The following is a 22,822-nucleotide window of genomic DNA, read 5'->3' as shown; positions in this document are numbered from 1 at the left end:
CTTCCATAATCATGTCATTAGTGACTGTGGTGTTATTTAAGTGCCCTGATTCTGTTTGCTCTCTGTGGAGACCATTTGTCAGGGGGCCAAACCTCTCTAGATTAAGTCTATTGCCATCCACAGATGTGTTGTGAAAACACAGAACTTCAAGAGGCACTTAACCCGTGATCATTAGGATGGAGGGTTATTGTTTCTGCCACACATAACTCTCTCCAGAGAGGGCAGGGAAATTGCTGCCACCTTAATGAATATGGTTTGCTTAAAAGAACTATTTTCCTGTTCTTTGCAACCACTACACACCCATCCTGTGCAAAGAGGATCTGAAACTGGCTCTTTTCACCAGTGCATAATTGTGGTTATTCTTTTTATCCGAGTTAGGCTTGGTTTAACAGGTCCCATTTGGGATCCACTTGTTGAAGAACCACCATCTCTTACCATAAAGCTGTCTGTGTGGCTGTCCTAAGTAGAGCAATGCTAAACAGGAGGAGATGAGGAATGTTCTAGGAGTGACAAAGGGAAACGGCAGCTATACCTCTGAAGATGTTTATATTTCATATATTCTTGACCTGTGCATTCAAGCCACTGCATTACAACACCTCCCTGGCTGTGGCAGTGTCAGTACACCAGGTTATGGCTGAAGGCAGCTCTTCATTGAGCAAAGATACAAAAGGAGAGAAAAATAAAGTTGTTGCAGTATTTGCTGTTTATCAAGTAATTATAGCAAGAGACTGGTTGACTAGTGGTTTGGCAGTGGATATAATATAAAGCTCTTTATCCTTTTGTGTTCAGTTTAAACTCAGACTAATACTAGCTTTTTGTTTACGAATTTGTGGCTTTCTTTCTCTCACAGGAATTCACATTCCTTTTCTTTTTATGCTAGACAGTATTTCCTCCCTGACCTCCTTGTTCTCATGCTCTCTTCCATGTTGTTATCCCCTGCTTTTCCTGCTACTTTTTTGACTGGTTTGCAGGTGTTTTCCTGGGGCTGCACTTTGTGAGGACCTGCTTTAGAGAACATTCAAAAACTCCTTCATGGACAGTTGTACCTTAACATGTCCCTCTCTGAAGGTTTCTTCCTTATTCCGGAAACTGAGGGCTATATTTAGAAACAAGAAGTCAGTTTTACTTCTTTGTACGTCATCAGTGTGAGTTATTGACATTAATTGTCTACTTAAGCATTAATCTTTTTTCAAGTGTCAGCTGAGCACTTTGCCTCACTCTGAACTTGAGTTATGCATCATCCTGGACCACAGAGAGTGAACAGAGCTATGTAAATAATATATATATATATATATATATGTCTACAAATAAATGCTACCACAGTCCTCAGGGTTGGTGCTCAGGCAGGCAGTTCTAGCAAAGCTGATTCTTTACCAGATTTAGAACTGAATGGCTCAAACCCCTCTGATCCTGGGCAGAATATAATTCCTGGGTCTTGGCTCAGTCAAACACTTCCCTTGACACCAATATAATGGAGCTTAGTTTGAAATCCTTGGGAATCCCAGCACAGCTGTGCACTGTCCTGAGGAAACAGAGAAAAGAACCCAGTTGTTTCTTAATCAGCAGATGTACACTTGGGTATGGCAGTGATTCTCTTACCCTTTTTTACGTGGCTTTTCGTGACTGTGTAGCCTAAAGCTGTTTCAGTACACTCCCAAATTGTATCAATCATCTCCTGTCTAAACTGACCAGGTTTCTATCTAATTTCCCCTCTGCCCCACCAACCTGCATGCTGGGGTCAGCCAGAGCCTGCTGAGCAAGCAGGAAAAAGCCCTGACTCACCCTGAGCTGCCCGAGGTTCAGCCCTGGCACAGGACACGTCCCCTCCAGTGCCGGTGCCAGCAGAGCCCTTCTGCTCCCAGAGGCTGCTCGTGCCTGCTCACAGCTCTGCCTCTCCTCACCACTCATTCTGACATTTAGGAGTAGGATACACGAGCAGTGGGTTTTTCCCAGGAAGTTGTTAGCCTATTCTTTGAGTTTCTGAGAAATTCCTGGCTGTCTCTGTGTTCCTCTGATCTTCGAGGAAGAGGAGGATGTTGACTTTTCCCGTCTCTACAAAAGCTGAAAGGAGTTTTGGTAATAGCTGTTGAGACAGGAGAGTTTGTCCAGTGTTTTAATAAAAATTGACAATCCATTGGTCAGGAATTTTGCTCCCAAGTCTTCTGTGGACCATCTTTGTGACCTTGGTAGTCTTACCTTATAGCATTGCCTTGCTTTCCCCATTGGTGAAAAACCAGATCATAGAACCATATAATTGGATCATGATAAGTTTATTAATATTTGGAAAGATGCTCTGATAAAAAGGTCAATCTGGAGAATGTTTTAATTCACGAAAATACAGGCTGAAAATTTCAAGATATTCCCAATTTTTTTTTCCCCTCAGAATAAATGTTTTCTTTTCCTAAGTAAAAAAAATACTTATAGCTGAATGTGTACATGCCATTTCTCTGTCTGTCCCAGCTGGACCCAGAGCTTGGGTCTGGAAAATAAATGCAGCAGCCAGAATCATGCCATGTTGGGAATAATCAGGTTGATTACCAGTGTGCAGACCCCGTTCTCAGTGATGCCAGTGCCTGAACGTGCTTCTCCAGTGCAGCCAAATAGCTTGAGCCAACCCTTTTTCACATAAAGGGCTTTATCCTGTAAACAAATACAAGTGTCTTGATTGGAGGGGTAAAGCAGACGCCCATGCAGCTCTCTCATGCATAACTTTCTATCCTGCTGGGTAATTTTAAAAATAGCATTTACATTCTCTCCATCCCAAAGTCCAAGACGCTTTCCTTGTGTTGCCTGGCTGCACTGACAATCAGTGAAAACCCTGAATTGATTGGGCACCCCCTGGAACAGCTCCAGCCTGGGAGTTTAACTGGGAGACAGCTGAGCCCTGCTGCCTGCTCCATCCCTAACCTCTGTTTTTGGGACCTCTCCCCACCTTGTTTCCATCCTTTGCCGTGAGCCTGCTGCAGTCTGCAGCCTGCCCCTCTGCCCAGGAATTCCAGCACATGCCTAATCTCTGCCCTCCCAATGCAGATAATTAGAAAGAGCTGTGGGAGCAGCCAGTGTGGTCATTAGCAATTCTGCACCAGGGCTCCAGGCAGGAAGTAGCTGTGCTGCTGTCTTGGACACAGAGTGGAGCTAATTCCTCCCTTTCTCTCCCTCCCCCCTTCCCCAGAGTATCTGTGTTGTCCTTGGAGCTGCATCTTCACTCCTGCAGCCCTGGGGACGAGGGAGCACAGCCCAGACTGTTTCTCTGTGGCACTCACCAGTGGTGTCAGTTGTAGGAGTGGGTGAGGGAGCTGATGGAAATGTGAGCTGTGTGGCAAGCAGGGAGTTGGCTTTTCAGCAAGTGAGCACTGAACAAGGGTGATTTAGCCTGAAGAGAAGTGCAGAGCAGGGATTACTACAACTGGGAGAATTTCTTAGTCCCTGGTCTTGCTGTGTAATCCACTTCTACCTCTCCAGACAGAACTAACACTTACTTGGCCCTCTCATAGAACATGACAGTGGTTTAAATTACACAAGTACCAGTCACACTTGATAAGTATCTTTTGTCACCATTACCTCATCTCTGAAGTGACCTGGAGACATTGATAAAATTGCTTCTGTTTGGAGCAGCTCTTGCTTGGTTGGCCCTGTGTGTTTGTGTAGCAAACAGCCACCTCCTGCTGCTTTCTACATCTTCTCCCTCTCCTGTGCAAAGCAATATAAACCAAGATCCAAAATAAGGAATGTGTAACTTCACCAGCCTCTAGTGAGACCTTTGAAGTAATGAAGATGTTGTCATGGGGTTATTTGCACTCAAAAAACAACTCCTATTATTTGCTAGGAAAGGTTCAGGTACGTTCACTGTGTGTTGTGTGCGCTGTGCCAGCAGCTGCTCTCAGCCCTTGTGCACCAGAATTTCTTTTCATTATAAGAAGTCAGTTTTTATATATTGAAATGTAAACAGAACCCGAAAAACATGACCAAAAGTGCAGTGACACTTGCCAGTCCACACACAGTCCTGGGAGCAATAGACCTGAAGGGCAAAGATAGGGACTGTTTGGGTCATTTAAGGGAGGTCTCTCATTGTAGGGTTGCAGGGATGGTTTCAGTGTCAGGAGTAACTCACCTTGCAGGCAGAGGAAATGGGAGGGTACAGAATGACTTTATCACTATCACCTTAAATGTCTGCCATTTCCTACTGCTTTCATGTTTTTATTCTTATGAAAACTTTGTTTCAGCACCACCTCTCTTTTATGATCAGAATCCTGGCCCTCCTCAGTACCTCACGAAGCTGAACTGGAAGAGTGCCCAGATCATTTGAGAATGGCTTTGCAATCTACTCTGAATGATGTCTCTGGGACAGCTCCTGTTCAGATGAGCTTGTTTTGAGCACAGAACTTTAGGGAGCATCATTCCACCTGTTTTTACTAGTCTGCCTCAACTAGGAAAAGTAATCAAGAAAATTGGACCTGCCTGACTTTTTGGTATCTTCTCCTGCTTTTGAGACTAAAATAGTTGGGAGCTGAAACATCTTTGTGTAAGATGCATCTGAACAGGAGTTAAATTGTTAAATTTCTTCTTTTTAAATGTCCCTGCTCTAAGTGACTACTTTAGCAAATTGATGTTTGATGCTTTTGCAGAAAAATATAGCCATAAACCCTGTAATGTCTTGTCTTTGCTAAAAGGCTCATTAATTCACACTTACTCAAGCAAATGTTAAATGGTAAACCTGAGGCAACACCTGTGGCAGCAGTGGAGCAAACAGAACCCAGGAATGTGATGGGAAGTAGGGATTCTTTATAAAAAGTAAATGAGAGAACTTTTAAGGAGCTGGCACCAGTTCCTTATCAGCTCACAGTGCTGTTATTGCATGGTTTAACAGCATCTTCAGAGAGCATTTTGTTATCTGAGCTCTGTTATTCCATACTTGTGTCACCAGCAATAAGATGCTCGGCTGACTGGCATGCTGGGAGAAGCATTGGAAATATGGATTATGGGACTGAAACTTGCTGTTTCTAAGAAAGGTTAAAACAATTCTTATGGAGACTGCAGTTGCCTGAACCATTTGAACCAGGGATATTAATACAGCCTGGAGGGTAGAAGGTCATTTGGCTTCCTTCCCAGTCTTGGCTACCCACTTAGTCTCTATACAATACACAGTATTGCTGTTCCTCAAGTTATTCTGGATTTTTTTATTTTATTTTTTAAATCAAAAGGCATTACTTTATTGTGTGTTCCACTTAACAGAAAAAGATTTGTAAGAGAATTCAGAAAGGTTTCTGGTAGTAGATTGACTAAATGTGATATGTAAATCACTTCAGACTTGCAGCTCCCCATTGAAAATAGCTGTGTGCAATTGTCCAAGTCATCTGGGCGCACCCTGTAATTACAGAAGAATCCAGGCAGCCTTTAATTTCAGGCATTTATGCCTTTCATCCGTGTTAACTGGATCTGACCACACTTCTCATTCACCCCTGTTTCCAGTAGATTGCCCAAATGTTTCGTATCTTTGCTGGAGCGTTTCAGCTGAACTGGAGTGTTTTGTTTGCTCAGGAGGTTGATCATGCTAAAAGGAGCCATTCTTCACTCCTCTTGCTTCTTAGGAAGTGTTCAGAACTTGCCTGGTCAGAGCCTGAAGCTTGTACACTTCCTCTGATAGAACTGCTTTGCCTGACATGGCCCCAACCACTTAGGGTGCAATAAATCAAATTAGATTGGCAGTTTCATGCAGCTGTTGTTAAAGATGGGCAGGTTTGGGTCATCTTTGGAGGTTGCCTTTCAAAGTGCCTCGATCCATTTTACGTTAGGAAGGTCAGGGTTCAGATGTGCAGGGATGGGGCTCACGAGGAGGAGGTTCCTGTTCAGACATGTGTGTTTAAATATAACCAGGTGAAAACACTGAGCTGTTCAGGACTTGGCCTGTGAGGAGATGTGGCTCTGGGCAGGGATGAGCTGGAAGGGCAGCAGAAAGCTGAGCCTCTTAAAGGGGGAGCTGCTTTTAAAAACAAGGCTTTGACTTGTTCAGTGTATTTACTTTAACCTGTTGTGTCTTCAGTACGTAAATTTGTATTCTCTATGGGCTGAACCTCCATAATCAGCCACTCTGGCATGTTCCTGGTGTTCCATTCCATACCCATGGCTTGGGAGAGGCAGGAGGGTCTGTCCAACACTGAGGAGGGGGTGGGAGGAGTGATGCTCAGGTCGTATTTGTTGCAGGCTTCCTTCCACACAGTTCCAGGCTATCTTCAAGCTGATTCATGTCTATAATCGATAATTCTGGGTGCTAGAGAGAAGATTCTGACTCAGAGAGCCATTGCTGCGGGCACAGCAACATCTGCACAGTGGGAATATCTTCTGTCAGTATTTTAACGTACTCAGCCTGCAATGAAGAGCGTGTGATGTCATTGGTGCTTTTTGCTTGGAGTCGAAAATCTCGTGAAACCTAATGGGGTGGTGCTTTTTTCAGATAAACAAGAAGTTGTTTTTAGTGAGAACAGATCACACAGGTTTCCCTGTGTGTCTTTGCTGTGGCTCTCAGAGCTCTCTGTTATCTGCAAGCCAAGGTCCCCTTCCCAGGGCAGGGGGCTGAGGTCAATCACTTGCAGGTGTTGAGTGTCTTTTAGACTTGGCCTGCCACTGATATCATAGATAATACATTTGCTCTCTCAATAACATTGCCTGGATTTTTACTTCTTTTTTTTTTTTTTTTTTTTTTTTTATTTAATTTTGCCTTTTAAATGTCAGGTACTTTAGTGTTCCTAGAGACAAACCATACTTTGATAGCTGTGCTTCCAGATCCCAGGTCTCTTCATATTCCCAGTGGATGTGTAGCAGCTGATGAGCTTTCATTTGAAGAGAATGACCTGTTTTCACTGACAAGTGGCACTGCAGGTGTCTTTAGCAGTGTGGATCCACTGATGGTGTGCTGAAAACATTGGAGTGCCAGTGACCACGAGGTGTTCTGGGATGATACAGTGGCAAATTTTTTGTGCTAAAGCTCAGTCTGATCTTATGCTCATTCTGCATCTTCCTCCTAAGTGGTGCCATCCTTTCTAGGTTAACTCCCAGGGCTCTCCTGAGGAGCCACATGCAGTTTTTCAGACCTTGGGGTGGGGGTTGTGCTGTAAACACCCTGGGAGACAGAAATCACCAAGCTGTCCATGCTGCAGTTTGGGACTGTGCATCAACAGCATCAACACAAATAGCTCCCACATACTCATGGGCTGTGTGTTGAGGAGCAGAGAGGTGGGGCAGAGAGACTGAGACAGGTTCTGCTGCCAAAACAATCAAGAGAAGTGAATAGTTTCCGAGGTGTTCATTCCCTAAATTGTTTTCCTTTTTTTTTTTCTTTCCCAAATGGCTTCAGGGGAGCCAGAGATCTTCCGAGAAATCAGAGTTGTCTCTATTTTGACTTAATTCCTCTCGGTGTGGTGTAGTGGAGGAGGTATTACAAATAAAGCTGCAGTGTAGCAAAACACGGATCACTTTCCATTTACCATGTCCTTATATCCCAAATTCAAAACTGGTTAACACAGAAGCCAAGATGAAATGCCACAGAAGAGTTCATACCATGTATCAAGTGGAAATGCATTTGTTTAGAGGAAAATAACCAAACTTCTTTGATGCTTGTTGGAGGTAAAAGTGGAACTAAGTGGTTTTGAGTGTGTCTAAGTGTTTGCTTGTGCACTCTGAACTGAACAGTTGAGCTGAATCTTTGAACATTCGTTTGGGGTTTGCATTTAGGACAAAAATTCGGATTTGAGTTGGTTTTCTCTGTTGGTCATGGCATACCACTTTGCAGTAGATTCCATCTGTGGTTTGAATATGGTCAGCAGAACCCCATCCTTGAACTTTTGCTTGTTTGCAAGACTTGGATCCAAGAGTTACTGAAGCTGACTGGCTGGACAGTGGTGTTGAGGATGTGAGAGTTTTTGAACTTACTTCTGATTGTTGTAGACATTAGTGCTTCTTACCTGTACATACTGGTAGATGGGAGGAGGAGAACATTTTTTATTATAGTTAAAACTACAAAGAGGAGTAAAATTATCAAACTGATGCTGGGATAGTGAAATACTGTAGGAAGGAGCAGTTTGGGATCTCACGTGTCTCGTAATAGCATCATAAAAACAAGGATAGATATAATGTTCCCACACAAACAAGACTTGCCTCTTTGTCTAGTCCTGTTGCTCAGCTAAGGCTTTGTTTGTTCCTGTTTCCATGGCCTTTGGCAGAGAGGAGGAACGACCTCCATTTTCCATTTCTATCATACACTATAAAATGAGAATATTGGCATTTGATGATAGGCTATTTGCTGATAAAACATACTGGCCTCAGTAAAAACACTTCTGTAACTTGGCAGTGAGTCCTTTCCCACTAACTGCAGATTGATAAATAGAAAGGAACTTGTCTGAAACTTCAAGAAAGCAGAGTAATCCAACTTCTGCCAATCCCATATACACGAATTGGGCTTCCACGGAGCGACTTTATGGAACAGGCAAAGCCCAGGCAGCTTTCAGAGCAAAATCATTTTTTTCTTATGGTGGTGTTCAGGCAGTGCCTCATTTTCCTTTTATCTCCACTGACAGATGTTAGTAGGGCCTAGCACAGCGTGGTTGGCTGGTGCAGTGTGGTGGTGTTGGCTGCTTTCGGAGCCCTTTAGGTTTGTAGATTTATTACAGCCAGATATTCCGGCCTGAAATACTCTGCACTGCTTCAATTTGAGTCATGTTTGGTTATGGACATTTATTGCTAATTTGAAATCCTGTCTGACTGGACAAAGTCCAGGTTGGAGACAACTAATCATCATAAGCAAAGAGCACATGCTAAAATAATTCCTGTCTGGGTTTTCGTGTGTCTGCATTAGCTATTGTGTGAGAGATGCAGTGAAAGCCTTGCCTTTGGGGGAATCTTGAGAGAAACCACAAACCAGCTAAGGAAAAGTGAAGTGGCAGGTTGCCTGAACTGAGGTGCAGCACACAGGATGATGTGGCTGGTGGGAACGATTGGGGGGTGGCTCCACACCTGCCATGGGGTGAGAGATGGGGCGGTTCCACCGTGTCCTGGAGCCTCCCCACTCCAGCAGTTGTATCACTTAGTTCACTGTTTTGTTTTTAGCTGGTGTTTGGGACCACAGCTGCTGCTACAGCAGCAAAACTTGGCCCTGAGAATTCCTTAGTGTGCTGGTATGGCCAGTCAGTGCCCACAGGAGCATTGGAAAGGTCACCTTGTTCACAGGAGCAGGACTGGGCCACCAGCCTGTTCTCAGTGCAGCTGTGCCTCTTGAGAGAGTCCCTGTGAAGAACCCTGAGTGCACTCTGTACTCCTGGAAGTCTTTGTGTTTTAAAGGGGCTCTCTCTCCAGATGGGCTGACTTTAAAATACCATTTTCTGTTTCTGTAATCACTGTAATCCACACTGTGGACTTCAGCTGTCACCCACTGTCCAGAAACAAGGGGAAGGAAGATGGTTTTTTTTTTAACCATTTAAACTTGCAACTGTACTAAGACTATTTCTTGCCAAATGTTTCTTTTTCACCTCCCTCCTTTTGGAGCTGGCAGTGGTGGGAGTGTCACTACAGATTTTCCTAGCTCAGCTCTGGGGCTTTTGTTCCATGACTGCATAAAATCTACAGTTTGGAGGTTTTTTGTAGCACTGCTCAGGGCTGGTTTGTGTTTTGTCTTACAGAATATTGATATTACCAACTTCAGCAGCAGCTGGAGTGATGGGCTGGCCTTCTGTGCTCTCCTGCACACCTATTTGCCTGCACATATTCCTTACCAGGAGCTCAACAGCCAGGACAAGGTAAGTTGTGTTGTGGCTGCTCCTGCAGTGTTTGCAGAATTCACGGTGCATGGAATGGATGAAAAGGGGAAGGAAACCAGCAGTGAGTTCCCAGAGGGAAAAGCAGGGACTGCTGGATAAAGAGCCAGTGAGAGGTTGGCTGAATGCAGCGAGTGCTGTGGGCAGCATCCCTTCTGGAAGGCTAAAGCATTGCTGGACTCCTGAGGTAGCAGCACACATTCCACATGCTGGATCACCAGTCTGGATCCTCACAAAGGGGAGGAATCTGGATTTGCCTCAGACAGTTAGCACCTGTTACAACAAGAATTATACTACATAGAGGAATGCCTTCCATTAGTCAACACCTCTGCAGAAACCTGTCACTCATAATAAAGACAGAAGCTCAGTGGGGTTTTTTTTCCAAGTTATCAGTTCACAAGAACCATTTTGTAAAAAACAGAGGGATGTAGCTTGGGCAAAAGTAGATGAGCTATTCAAAGACAAAGAACTTGTGAGTGTGCCTTGCTAATCCAAAAAAGTGTCTGTGTGCAAGTGTGGAATCAAGTGGTTTACAGTCTTCAAATATACCTGCTCATTTGAACTAACTGATTACCCAGATGCAAGGAAGGGTTCAGGAATCATACCTTGGTGTCAATCCTTTTGAACTTTTATTTTTACAGAAGAGAAATCTGCTATTAGCATTTCAAGCTGCTGAAAGTGTGGGCATCAAACCCAGTCTGGTGAGTGACCTTGTTTTAGCAAGGGAGGATTTGCTTCATGTGCTGTTCCAGTGCCTTTGTTGCCATGTGGCCACTCTGTGCCCTTGCACTGAAAGTGTTCACATAGTGCTGGGGAAGGCTTGTGCCATCATCATCTGAAAGCTCACAGTGTTAGGAAAACTTCCAGAAAGAACTTGAAGAATCACAGAATTAATATAATTTGAAGGAACTTATGAAGGTCATCTAGTATTGAAAAGAGGGTATTGATTATGTCCTCCTCTGGGATGCCAACTCCAGATTATTCATATTTTCATGGGCAGACTCCCTGTTAGAGCATTTTGTTTCCTTTTGCTTTTGTGTTTGAAGAGACAGAAAGATAATTTGCTTTTTAACTGTTCAAAAAGCCTTTTCCAAAATCAACAATATGGCAAGGGCGAGATAAGTTCAATACGAAGGGAAAAATATTATGGGGTTCATGAGCTAAATGCAGAAGCAAAGGCATGCAAAGAGGCAGCAACTTAAATGAAGTTATAAATGAAGTTGCAAGTGAAGTTACACAGAGAATTGGTCTTTGCAGATGGAAGGAGTCTTTGCAGACTGTAGGCTGTGTGGGGTTGTTTAACCAGTTTGTTAACGAGTTTCGAATTGCACTTGGCCCGTAGATCATTGCAATGTGTGTGGCTTTACGGAGCTCTGGGGTGGAAGGAGGAGTGTTCAGTGGCCTCAGCTCCTCAGGGGACCCTGGTGGTGCCTGGCTGAGCTCTGCTCTGTGTGTCCTGTGCAGGAGCTCAGCGAGATGATGTACACGGACCGGCCGGACTGGCAGAGCGTGATGCAGTACGTCGCCCAGATTTACAAGTACTTTGAGACCTGAGGTGCAGAGCAAGAGCTGGACAGAAGTGGGGAAGAGAACAAAGAATGCTACAGATGCACTCGATCACTTTAAAAACCCGCTTGCTCCTCTTCCACAGCCAACCGAAGCTCTTAGTTGGAAAGAAAGCTCTTCCGTAACTTCGATTACATCTGGGACTGCAACCAAATAAATACCTGTTGTCCATCTTTACAAGCCAAATTCATCTGTAATTTTGTTGCCACGTGGAAATTGCAAAGCATTTCTGAGTATACACTTGGGATATTTCTGGAGATTCCCTTGGGCTAACAATGTTTGCCTCGACAGGAGACCTACAAAAGTGAAGTTCTGTGCTGGCACTCAAGGGAGGCTGGGAGATTAATATTAATGCAGAAAGCTCACAAAAATGCTCTTCTTGCCAAAACATGCTTAACTCATCCCAAATACATGTTGTTTTCTTGTCTCCATGTGTTTTCTAGAACGCCATGACAGATGCACTAAGTGTGTAGAACCTTAACCTGAGCTACTCACACACCTCACCCAATAACTGCACTAGTTTGCTCCTTGTAGTGTCATCAGCAGGACAATAACAGGACCATTTGTGACCCTCTGTTCCATCACCAGTTAGTGAAAGAACTCTAAAAGATCCTGTTAGGTGCAGGGACTTCATTTCAGCTCAAACAGAAGTAATCTCTTTGAGGAAAAATAGATTTACTACGACAACTTTGTTACTTGATTCCTCCGGGAAGCCAGAGCTCGGTTTCCCAGCTGACTGTGCAGGCACAGTTATCACAGGAATGTTGCAAATGCAGTTTCATAGCTTTAGCCTGGAAGGTGCCAGTAATCAGGTGATGACTCTGAGCAATACAGTGACATCTCAGTAGTTCATGTTTTTTGTGGATTGAGTGGAGTAACTTCCTTTTTTTCTGTGTTGCTCCTGTCTAGTCAGCACAGATGCGTAATTGCTGCACAGAGTCATGAATCTAGAGACAGCCTGTGCCCTGTCCAATAAAATACAGTCCACAGGGCACTGTTACATGCTTGGAAGTGATGTTACCCTGTAAATGATCACAGTGATATATTAGTACCAATGGAAGTTGCAACTTCACTCCACAAATTACGAAGGATGTAACTGGAAGCCGTCTCTGTGTGATGGACACGAGGCGCCAGCGAGCAGCTTTCCACCTCGCTAATACTGTTAGCAGAATGTCTGAAAGGTGCTGTTCAGTTCCATTTCACTGTTTCTCTTGTTTCACCTCGTGAAGTGAATTTTTTCTGTTTGTCTCCGAGGATGGCAGGATCAAACAGGCCGCCTGATGTGTTCCTGGAGCAGGTTTGGGAGAGCATCCATGTGCAGGATCTGGCAGAAGGCTGGCCTGGCTGCTCCAGGCTGTGCTGGTAGGAGGAAGTTGGTGTTTAGTTACTGTGTTTGACCCTGTGACCAGACCTGATGCTTTGTGAGCATTAGTCTTAGGGAGCAAGGGGTTGTTTCTCTCTTACAAAAAAAAAAATGGTACTCACTGCTCCTAACTCCTGAAAAAAGGCTCATGGAATAGAAATGAGATTTCACAGAAGAAACTTGGGTTTGGGGTTTCTGGGGCTTTGCAGGTGGCTGATCTCAACCTCTGGTTTCCCTACAGTGCTTTGTTGTTTGATTTTATTTTTTTAATACTATTTAATTAGTAAACAACCTAGTTCAGACTTTGGTTTTCTCACAGCAAAATGCTGGATTCAGGGATAGATGGCAGAGCCCAAGGCCAGTGAGTGTATTGAGCAGAAAGGACGTGTGTGCCTGTTCTGCAGAAGGAGAAAAGCATCACTTGCTCTTGGTTTTAGTCTGACATTTATTCTGTGGGAAAGTCTGATTCCAATCTTTTGAGAGCCTGTGTGATGGCAGGGGACAGTGGCACCCCCTCAGGGTGCCCTTGCACGCTTGGTGTCATCCTATGCTGTGAGAAAGCAGTTGTGAATGCTGGCCAGAGTTAGATCTTTGCAAGAGACTGCTTTCCAGATGGAATTAACTCTCCAGGATTTCTCAGCACACGCTCTGGCATCCCAGAGCAGAGAACCTGGGATGAGCTGCCCTCCGTGTTCCCAGATACAGGTCTCCTCCTGTGGGATAAGGTGGAAGAGGAGAACTCTGCTGAGTGGAGTTCATTTAGCCAGGCAGTCACACTGCAGAGCTCCACTGCCTCGTGGATGCAGCAGCTCTTTTCCCTGGAGGTGTCTCCTGGCAGGGATCCCAATTCTCTCCAGCGGGCTGCAGTTCAGAGCCGTGCTGGAGTCAGCACAGAAAATTCCATATTCCTCAGTGGGCTTTGGATCAGGCACTTGCAGGGATGAGAAAAACTGTTTTAATTCCCAGCCTCTGGTAAACATTTCCAAGTCAGAGGGCTCCACTTGATGTAAAAAGAAGGATAATCTTAACCCTGTGGTCACTGGGAGTGTGTCCCGAGTGACTCAGTGCACACGGAATGTGTCTTATCCCTGTGTCAGCATCCTTTGCTCCGAGCGCTGTCCTAACACTCATCTGTGTCTCCAAGGCTCACTCCAACCTTCCAGACCATTCTGTGGCATCTGAAAGCTTTTCTTTTCCCCCAAATGACTTGGGCAAAGAAAAGTTTCTGTCGTCTCCTTGCAGTTTGTTCTCTGTGCCCCCCCAGTAGCACGGACCAACCACTAATTCTACCCAATTCTGATGGTATGTTCTGAAATTTTTTTACAGGAGTTAAAGCACAGAGCTGTAACAGGGAAAAAGATGCTCAGTTTCACCTTTTGTTCAACGTTGCTGTTCAGTCCTCAAACCTGAAAAAATCTCATTTTGAAAAGCTGATGCTTTGAGATTGAGAGATGGTTTTCCAGATCATTTTTCTGTTACAATGTTATGTATTTTTCTTCCCTTTGAACTTTGCAAAATTACATTTCTAGACTTGCATTTTCACAGATTACTGTTGTTGTTTTTTTCATGCTGCCTTAAAATTTCAATATGAATTTAAATTTGTCCTACACAAGGTGCTGCAGACCAGCCTGATTTTCAGAATCTACAGGCCTTTGTCGGACATCTCAAATTCGAAATGCAAACCTTCGAGCTGCCTTTAAATTTTAGGGAGTTTAGTCAAGGGTAAGCTATGGAGAGTTCTTTATAGAAATTTTGAGAATCCTCTGAAGATGTCCTGGAGTGGAACATGGGATGGAATGACGTGGATGGTGTTCAGCAGCACGGACACTGTTGGAGCAGTAAGTTTGCCTAAACTGCCTCAATCCTTTCTGTCTTTGCCTCTTAGGAGTAATGGATCTTTCCCTGGTGCAGGCAGATGGAATCTCTTCCCACGTCTCCCTGAATACACCCTCACTCTTAGGCACCTGCACGTGCCTGGGTGTGTACTTGGGAACTCTGTTGGACTGCTGATTTTGGATGAGCACGTGGGAAGGGTGGTTGGAATGGGGATTTCAGGGACATTCCATGGAGGAATATTGACTGCAGCGTGTGACTGTTGTACTGTAGCCTTTAGAGAGAGAGAGGAAAGGAGATTAAAGTGGCTCCTGGAATTTTGGGTGAGACATAGAAGGTACAGATTGTTTCATGGCTTGGGAAGGTACAGAGGTGTGGAGGAGCCAGCCCAGAGTCAGCCCTCTGAGAAGGTTTTCTAGGAAGGCTGGAGAGCTGTTTCAGAAAGTACATGGGGAGACTGAGTAGAGTGAGAGTCCAGCGTGTGAGGAGCAGGGAATGTGGGACAGACACACCTGGGCCTTTGTGGACAGCAAAGGACGTCAGAGAATCCATATGGATTGTCAGCTTAAGGAATATTACTCCTCAGAGTGCAGCCTGGGGTGGATCTCAGAAGATAAGGGTGACAGCACAGCTGCCTTTGCTGGGTTCCCCTTCCTGTGCCTGTGACAGTCACGGAAATGCAAAGGGGACAAAGATTTCCCAGTTCTTCCTGTGCTGCAGCAAGGCAGCTGTGCTAAGCAGAGGGATTTTTGGCTTGTGCACATCCCCTTGGAGTTTTGGCAGCTTTCTTTTTGTGGTCTGAAGTTTGTTTTTTACAGGTTTTCTCTGTGATTTATCTTGGTTTGTGAGTTCAGTTCTGTGCGAGCTTTCTGGCCAGACCCAGTGAGTGCTCGCAGGCAGAGCGGGTGGTTCTTCCTTGTTTGGCTCCTGACCTGCAACCCTTCAGAATCTACCCTTTTGCCTCCCTGGCTTTTCCCCCTTCCTTGGCAATGACCTCCTGAGCCTGGGCTTGTTGGTTTTTCCATATCTCCCTCATCCTGCCGTGCTGGGGGTACCGGCTATTCCAGCGGGAAGGATCTGGCAGGGCCAGCGGTTGGCAAAGCTGAGCCCTGTGCGTCTGATCACAGGCAGGGGCTGTATGGGATGAGATGATGCATTTTCCTGTCACAAGAGGGCTATTGCCTAAAAAAGACTCAGGGCATGGAGCATTAAGGCATCTTTAAACCCAGCAATAACTTGTACTATGCTCAGCTGTTGGTTTGTGCCAACGCCGGTGCCATCTGCGCTCCCTCACCGACACGGTGCGGAAACAGCTCCTCACTGAGCTGCAGTTCACGTCTTTTTCTCGGCTGATGGTCTCTACATTTTTGACTTGCACATGTGCCAAGTCCCTCTGGGCAGTGCTGGACACAGTGTTTTTATTGACTGTTGGTCCAGGCTTGAGTTTGCCACGTGGGATAATCAACCTCTGACAGTTTTAGCTTTCCTTCTTGGGTACAGATGTTACATGGTAACCTAATTTATACAAAGAGCACATTAGAATGTACATACTAGGCATTGCCAGGTTTGGACATGCTAATATTTAAATATTAACATTATTAAAATGTACGATGCAAAAATCCGTGTAATATTTCTAATAAATCTTTTTCTGTTTCTGATGTTCATTGTAGTGTTTCAGTTATCTTACATACAACACAAAATGGAAGGTGCTTCCCATCCTTGGAAGTGTTAAGGTCAGTTTGAATAGGGCCCTGAGCAACCTGCTCTAGTGGAACTGCCCCTGTACAGGGCATGGGGTTGGAACTGGATGATATTTAAGGTCCCTTCCAGCCCAAACCATTCTGGGACTCTCTGAGTCTATGAAAACAGATTCTTCCTCATTCTGCTGGGAAGCAGAACCCCCAGGAGAGTTTTTAAGATACCTGTGGTTTCACTGATTCTCCTGCACTGGTAGCAAAGAAAATTTTGCTCAGAATCTTCTTTTCATAACTACATCGTGTTTCATTTTTTAATTTATATGCATTTGGATGGCTTTCAGAAGATTGTTTTGGGGATAAAGGAGTGCAAGAGATCTCTGAGTTTCTGAAATAAGTAGTGCTGAAGAGACAATAGGAAATCATCTGAGTGCTGAGGAAGGAAAGGGCACAGAAGAGACCAGTGTGTCTCTGCACTAGAGGCTCTTAAAAGACTAGAGGATTAGGAAAGAGCAGTCAGAAAGTGGAAGGATGTGACTCGAGTAAGAGTAAAAATGAGTCACCAGTAAGTGAGGAGGCAGATGAGTTCCGGCTCACAGAGCTCAAGCCACCTGGCAGCAGCAGCAGGATGGTACACAGGGAGCAGAGGGTGAGCACAGCATGAGCACGGTGACAGAAAGGGATCCCTGAGCTCCTGCAGGCCCAAGGGACTGGAATCCCACGGGATTTCATGGAGGGCAGTCCCCTGGAGGCTGTGCTCCAGCCACCATCCAGTCTTTGTGCAGAGCTCTCAAAGGTGCTGAGATCAAATTCCAGAACACTTTCACAGAGGCTGCTTTTGTCTGAGGAAGGTGGGGGCAACACCTGAGCAGTCAAATCACTGAGTCAGCAAAGCAAACAAGCTGATAAAGGAAGTGGTCATTGGAATCTCTTCAAGCCTCTCAGGTGTCTTTGTGTCCAGCTGTGGAGGTGAAACAGTTCTCCTTTGCATAATCCAAACTACTTTGCCTTTCCCCACCCAAGTATCGTGTTTCAGCCCTGGGTTTTTAGTGCTGGGCATTAAAGGATGTTCTTGGCCTCTGCTGTCTCAACTCTCCTCAGAATACACTCCTGATGCTCTGATTTATTTGTTGGGGAAAGCTGGATTCTCTATGCACATATCCATGGATATGTTTGCAAGTGGTTCAGCAAGAGGCTGAAAATGAAATCTGAGGCCAGTGTTTCCCGGGGATGATTTGTGGGTGGTTTTAGATGGGCTGAGATGACAGGATTCAGGGCTGCTTTGTGGCTCAGGGTGCTTTTAGTGCCAAGTGACTCCTGATGCTTAGAGAAGGTGGATTGGCATGGAAAGAACGATTCCCTTCCTGCCTGGTGAAAGAGAGAAGCCATAAGGGATCAGAGAGGAGCATAAGCAGCACGAGGAGAATAAAAGAGTCTTCCAGATGGAAACCTGATGGGCTGCAAAGGTCAGAACCAGGTGGGTGACATCTCACAAGTAGAGAATTTCAGAATTCAGTGCTGGAAAACTACAGGCACAAGCTCTGGGTAGCAGGACCCTGGAGTCAGTGTCCCCCAGGGAAGATGACAGTCAGGTGGGGGCAATCTCTGGGTTTATTGAGCAGAGCAGGGAGAAAATGAAGCTGTAAAATGCCAGTGTGGGTAAACATTATTCATATATCCAGAAAGTGAACTGCTGTCCTTTCTTAAGTACACAGCAATAACTGAGGCTTCATCCTTGCCCACACAGCAGGAGTTTAAGCTGGTTAAAGAGAAAATAACAAGATTAAGAGAATTAATGTGGGAGCCTGACCTGCTCCACACAGACAGCTGTGCACCTTCTGTGCAAAGGTGCATGTTACCACTTCTCCTGGCTTAGAAAAAAAGAATATATAGCAGTTCAAACCCTTGTTCCACCTTGATGTCCTGTAAGTTTTATCTTCTCAGTCAGCTCATCCTTTCTCTCAGGGTAACCCACTCCCATGCTCTAATCAGGGAGGCCAAGGAACTCCTCCAGGTGAGTGATTTGTCCTGACATTCCCAACATTTCTCCCAACAGGATCAAGCTCCTGGGAAGTGAGGCTGCAACCGTGACTCTGCTTGGGGTTTTTTTCACTTACAAAACATCTTCTTGTTGTCCTTGCCCAAACTGAAACTGCAGCCAGGGCAGCTACAGGGAAAGCCACGAGCGTGGCCTCTTGCTCAAGTGTTCCAGTCCAGGCAACCCAACGGGTCTGAATAGCAAAGCATTAAAAATAATGTCTGCACAGTTCAGCCCTGGAGAGCAATTGCACTGCCAGGGCCCTGGAGAGCTGTTCTGGGAAGGGAGAGTTCTGTCTGAAGCTTGCAGAGGGGTTAGTAATATTAATAATAATTAATATGCCATGTGATAGTGCAGGCCAGGTTCTTCCCTTCAGCTCTGATTAGACACTGCTTTCAAAGGGACTGAGCTAGGAGGGTTTCTGACAGAGCCTTGCAAGGATGGAAACCACATGAATAAAGTTCTTGGGCTTTAACAGCACTAGGTTTATTTTTGCCACTACTTACAGAGCCTGGACAAAACAGAAATCCCATTTCTGTGCTGCAGCAATACAGTAGGGGCTGTGTAATAATGATATTTGGGTTCAAACAGGTTTTGAGTGCAAATTCAGTATTTGCTGGCAGCTGCCTGGGGACAGGAAGGCTGGTCCTGCCTCTGCATTGGCTGATTTGAATTTTTTGTGTGTATTCTGCAGTTTCCCTTCACCACAGCTAAGCTGCTCTTTAACCCCTGAGTGACCTGCATGGCCCTGCCTGTGACAGGAGCCTGGCTTTTAGAGGTCAGGGGTGGTTTTCAGAGCTCTAGCTGGGACCTAGGACACCACAGGTTTCTCTCCATGTCCTCTGATAGCTGCAGATCATCGCAGTAATAGGAATAACAGATATTTATAAATCCTGATCTTATCTCACACAGAGAAAGCAGGCTGAAGTAGTTGAATTAAATCTTGCTTTTCTCTCGAATTTGAGCATAATTCCCTATTCAGAGAAGTTGTGCTGCAGCAGTTCAAGTCCTCTCATTGCAGTCATTTGGAGCTCCAAATGTCACATCTTTGCACAAAGCAGGAAGGCTTTGAAGGCTCGGGGTGAGAGCACATTTCCCTGCTGCCAGGGTTTGGCAGGGAGCAGAATCGCTTCTCGTTGCTGTGAAGTGTTGATTGGGTGTTGCTGTGAAGTGTTGATTGGGAGTGGAGAGGGCACTTAGCAGGTTGGCTTTCTGAGGGCACGAACTTGTGTGAAGGCTCTGCCCGGGGAGCAGCTCGGCTGTGAACCAAGCGCTGCAGCGATCCCGGCTTGTTTGAATTGCAAAGGGCATCACTGCCAGTCCGGCTTCGCCGGGGCTTCCCCCTGCTGATGTTGGCCTGGAAACACAACACTTGCTATTGATTTCTCGGGGGAAATTGGCTGTACCAGCTTCACCAATGCAAAGGGGACACTGGGCCCAGGACTTGCTGGGAAATCTTGCAGCCAGGGCTTTCCTTTACAGCAGCAGCTTTCCTTTACAAACCCTGCTGGAAGAGGGACTTGGCTTTTCATCACAGAAGCTGGTTCGTACATAAAATCAAGCACAGAGGTAAGTGAAAAATTTCCTCAAAATGATGTTCTCATACCCTGGCATCCCCTCAGCCAAAATCCTTCCTTTTTAATTCCACTGCTGTTTATGCTGGGGTTTTTTTCCCAAACTTATGGTGACTTTTTTGTTTTCTAATGAAACAATTTATAAAGAATTCACACACCTGCATTGTTAAAAGACGAGTTCTTGCAGATAGTTTAAACACCAGTTTAAGATTCCAGGATAACATACACTTATTACCTGGCAATGACCCTGGGGATATGGAAAATCCAAGTTTGGTCGTCTACAGTTTACGATCTTCCTGTAGTTTTTCTGTTTTGTTTTCCAAGGGTTTTGCAGAACGACTGGAATCTCCAGTATGGAAACAGCTTTCCCTGGAATTTCACTCTCTACTTTCCTTTCACAGACTCCTCCTCCTCCTCCAGCAAAACTCCCACAGCCACAGAGCTGCAAACCTCACCTTTGGCCATTCACCTTTTAACGCAGAGCTCTCCTGGAGCCTTTGACGTGCTCAGCACAGCCACCTGGGCAACAAGCACACAGAGGTGAGTATTTGTGTCACTGCCTGTGAATAACCAAGTCATCAAAAAAAAGTTGGTTCCTTTCACCTCCCTTGGGCAGAGCTTGTGCAGCTCAGCCCGTCACCGGCAGCACCACTTTGAAGAGGGTTTTTGTACCTGCTCCGTGGTTGAGAGGTTGTGCTGTGCCTTGGGAATCCTTTCCTGGAGTCAGGTTCGGGACAGGCTGTGTCTTGCCCTGTGAAACAGCTCAAAAATACCAGTGAAGACTTGAGTGGGAATGGGGATGTGGCTCACGAGGCTGTGCCAGCTCTGCCAGGCTGGCAGCTCCCCCAGCACGTGGTGGCTGAGGTCTGTTCCTGGCACTCGGGGCTGGTCTAAGCCCAGCTCCTCACACCCACCTTGCAAATCCCCACTCCCACCTCTGTCACTCAGCCCACAGTCCTTGCAGAGGGGACAAGCAGTGAAGGGAGGTTAGAAGTGCAAGTGTCTCCTGGGGAGACACGAGTGTGGAGGCTTTTTCAGGGTGTGCTGGAAAGGTCTGGGGAGAGAGAGACCCTCCGAGTCCCCGTGGGCGTAGAAGGGCACACACCACGTCATGGGACTGTGCCACAGTCCATGTCCCACACCAGGGCATGCTCAGGAAGCCCTGGGAACTGCCTCTGTCTCTCCTCCTGATCTCTCAGTGTCCCCTCTCGTGGGCAGTTTTGGGATGGAGCTGCCCCTTCCTGGGAAGGGATGGTTGGCAGATGCCACTGAGTGCTGGGCTGATGCCCTCGACCACCCAGGAGCCAGCTCTGCTCACTGCTGCAGCACTCCCAGGGCTGCCAAAGCCAAGATGAGGGATGTCCCTGTAGCAGCAAGAAGATGAACCTTTTGTCTGGCATCCACCTTTTTTTCCCCCCTTAGTTTTGATATCCAGGATATGTCCGTGTCCCTTTGCAGCAGAGACACTCCCACTTCAGTGCTTGTTCTTTGTGGGCTTAGAGAGGACCAAGAGCTGTCGAGGTTGCTGTTGTCTCAGAAGTGCCTGAGAAGGCAAATCTGGGTGCAGGCCCAGCAAGAACATCTCGGCTGTCACTGACTCAGGAGCTTCCCTTTGTGTTTGTAGCCCTCCCCCCGCGGCTGTCCCAGCCCCTGGTTGGGTGTGCGTGGAGAGATGTGTGTTAGTGGGGGCTCCTCTCCAGCCCTTTGTGGCTGGGCCAAGAGCACTGGAGGTGTCAAGGCAGAGGCCGCTCGGGAAGTCCTCGGCGAGGCTGAGGCTGCGCAGAGCCCTCGCTCAGGGGAGATCACAGAGGCTGCAGGAAGAGCTCGGCCTCCGAGGCGGCAGCTCCGCTCCCCGGGGACGGCAGCGACAGAGGGAACGGCACGTACGAGGCTGGTGGGCTCCTGCCAAGCCTCGGAGACACGGGCTGTGGCCACCCCGGGGGGCCGCCCCTGTCTCCCACCGCACCGCCATTCATAACGTGGGATCTGTTTGAATCAGTTTCCCTCGGAACAAAAGAGCCAGATGAGCCCTCGCACTTGAAAGCGGCAGATTGGGGCTGGTGCTGCTTCCTACGTGAGTGCTGGGAGGCGAATCCCCGGAGCAAAAGGGAATCCAGGAAAATAATAGTAGTGGTGATTCATCTGTGTCTGACATCTGAGCATCCAGGGACCTGCTGCCGTGTTGTTACTGCGCCCCAGGTCTTGAATGGATTCCACAAGCTGCAGGCTCTGGGCTCTGTTCACCTCGGTAGTCGAGTGAATTCCTTGCTCCTTTACGGACTCCAGAACGTGAATGTGCACCCCTCACCCATGGATTCATCATCCTCGGAGCCCCAGGAGCTGCAGGGTTTCACAGTGCCCGCTCAGGTGGTTATTTCACAAGGCCAGCACCTTCACTGGTGTTTCCTGGTAGGGGTGTGATGCCATGTGTTTTACAGGAGGGCTCCGAGAGCGCAGCTGGAGGGCAGGATTGGTGTCTGTGTCTGGAGATGGGCTCATCCTGCTCTTACTGCCAGCAGGATTTAACCACGTTTGGTACAACAGAGCTGAGCCTGTCCTTGGCTCCACTTGCAGAAGTTGGATTGGGAGTAAGTTCAGTTGCACTGGTTAATGCCAGAATAAACCACTGGACCTTGGCAAAGGCTTTGCTGCTTTGGAGAGCCATGAATCTCCATGTAATGCAAAATCCACCATATTCACAGTGCCTTACTACCTGTCTCACAGAGACCTTGCCCAAACAACCTATTCATCAGAACCTGAAATAATGGTTTCTCTGTCCGTGCCTGACTTGATAAACCACAGTTTCCCTTGGCTCAGCCTGTAAAAAGTGCTTCCATGATCACAAAAGCAGATCTTTTTCTAATGACGTATATCCACTGCAGAAAGTTAATTCTGGTCTTCCTGAGGTGCTGTAAAGCAACAGAAGGTGGATGTTGGCACATGTTTCAGCA

At 46.3% G+C, this 22,822-nt stretch overlaps 1 protein-coding gene across 3 annotated transcripts in view; it reads left to right on the top strand.

Moving 5' to 3' along the window:
• The window catches only part of SPECC1 (sperm antigen with calponin homology and coiled-coil domains 1), a 90,165-nt gene extending 73,942 nt beyond the window's left edge, over positions 1 to 16,223 (top strand). For all 3 annotated transcript variants that reach the window (XM_050322085.1, XM_050322084.1, XM_050322086.1), the window contains 3 exons: positions 9,669 to 9,785; positions 10,445 to 10,504; positions 11,268 to 16,223. In XM_050322085.1, the coding sequence (XP_050178042.1) occupies positions 9,669 to 9,785; positions 10,445 to 10,504; positions 11,268 to 11,357 (267 nt within the window). In that variant the 3' untranslated portion in view covers positions 11,358 to 16,223. The remainder of the gene's footprint in view (positions 1 to 9,668; positions 9,786 to 10,444; positions 10,505 to 11,267) is intronic.
• Positions 16,224 to 22,822: the final 6,599 nt, after the last annotated feature.

This window comes from Myiozetetes cayanensis, unplaced genomic scaffold, assembly GCF_022539395.1.
Source record: "Myiozetetes cayanensis isolate MyiCay16 unplaced genomic scaffold, myiCay2020 scf27, whole genome shotgun sequence".
NCBI classification, from domain to species: Eukaryota; Metazoa; Chordata; class Aves; order Passeriformes; family Tyrannidae; genus Myiozetetes; species Myiozetetes cayanensis.
Note: the sequence above shows the minus strand (reverse complement) of the source record. Positions and strands in the feature narration are given on the sequence as shown.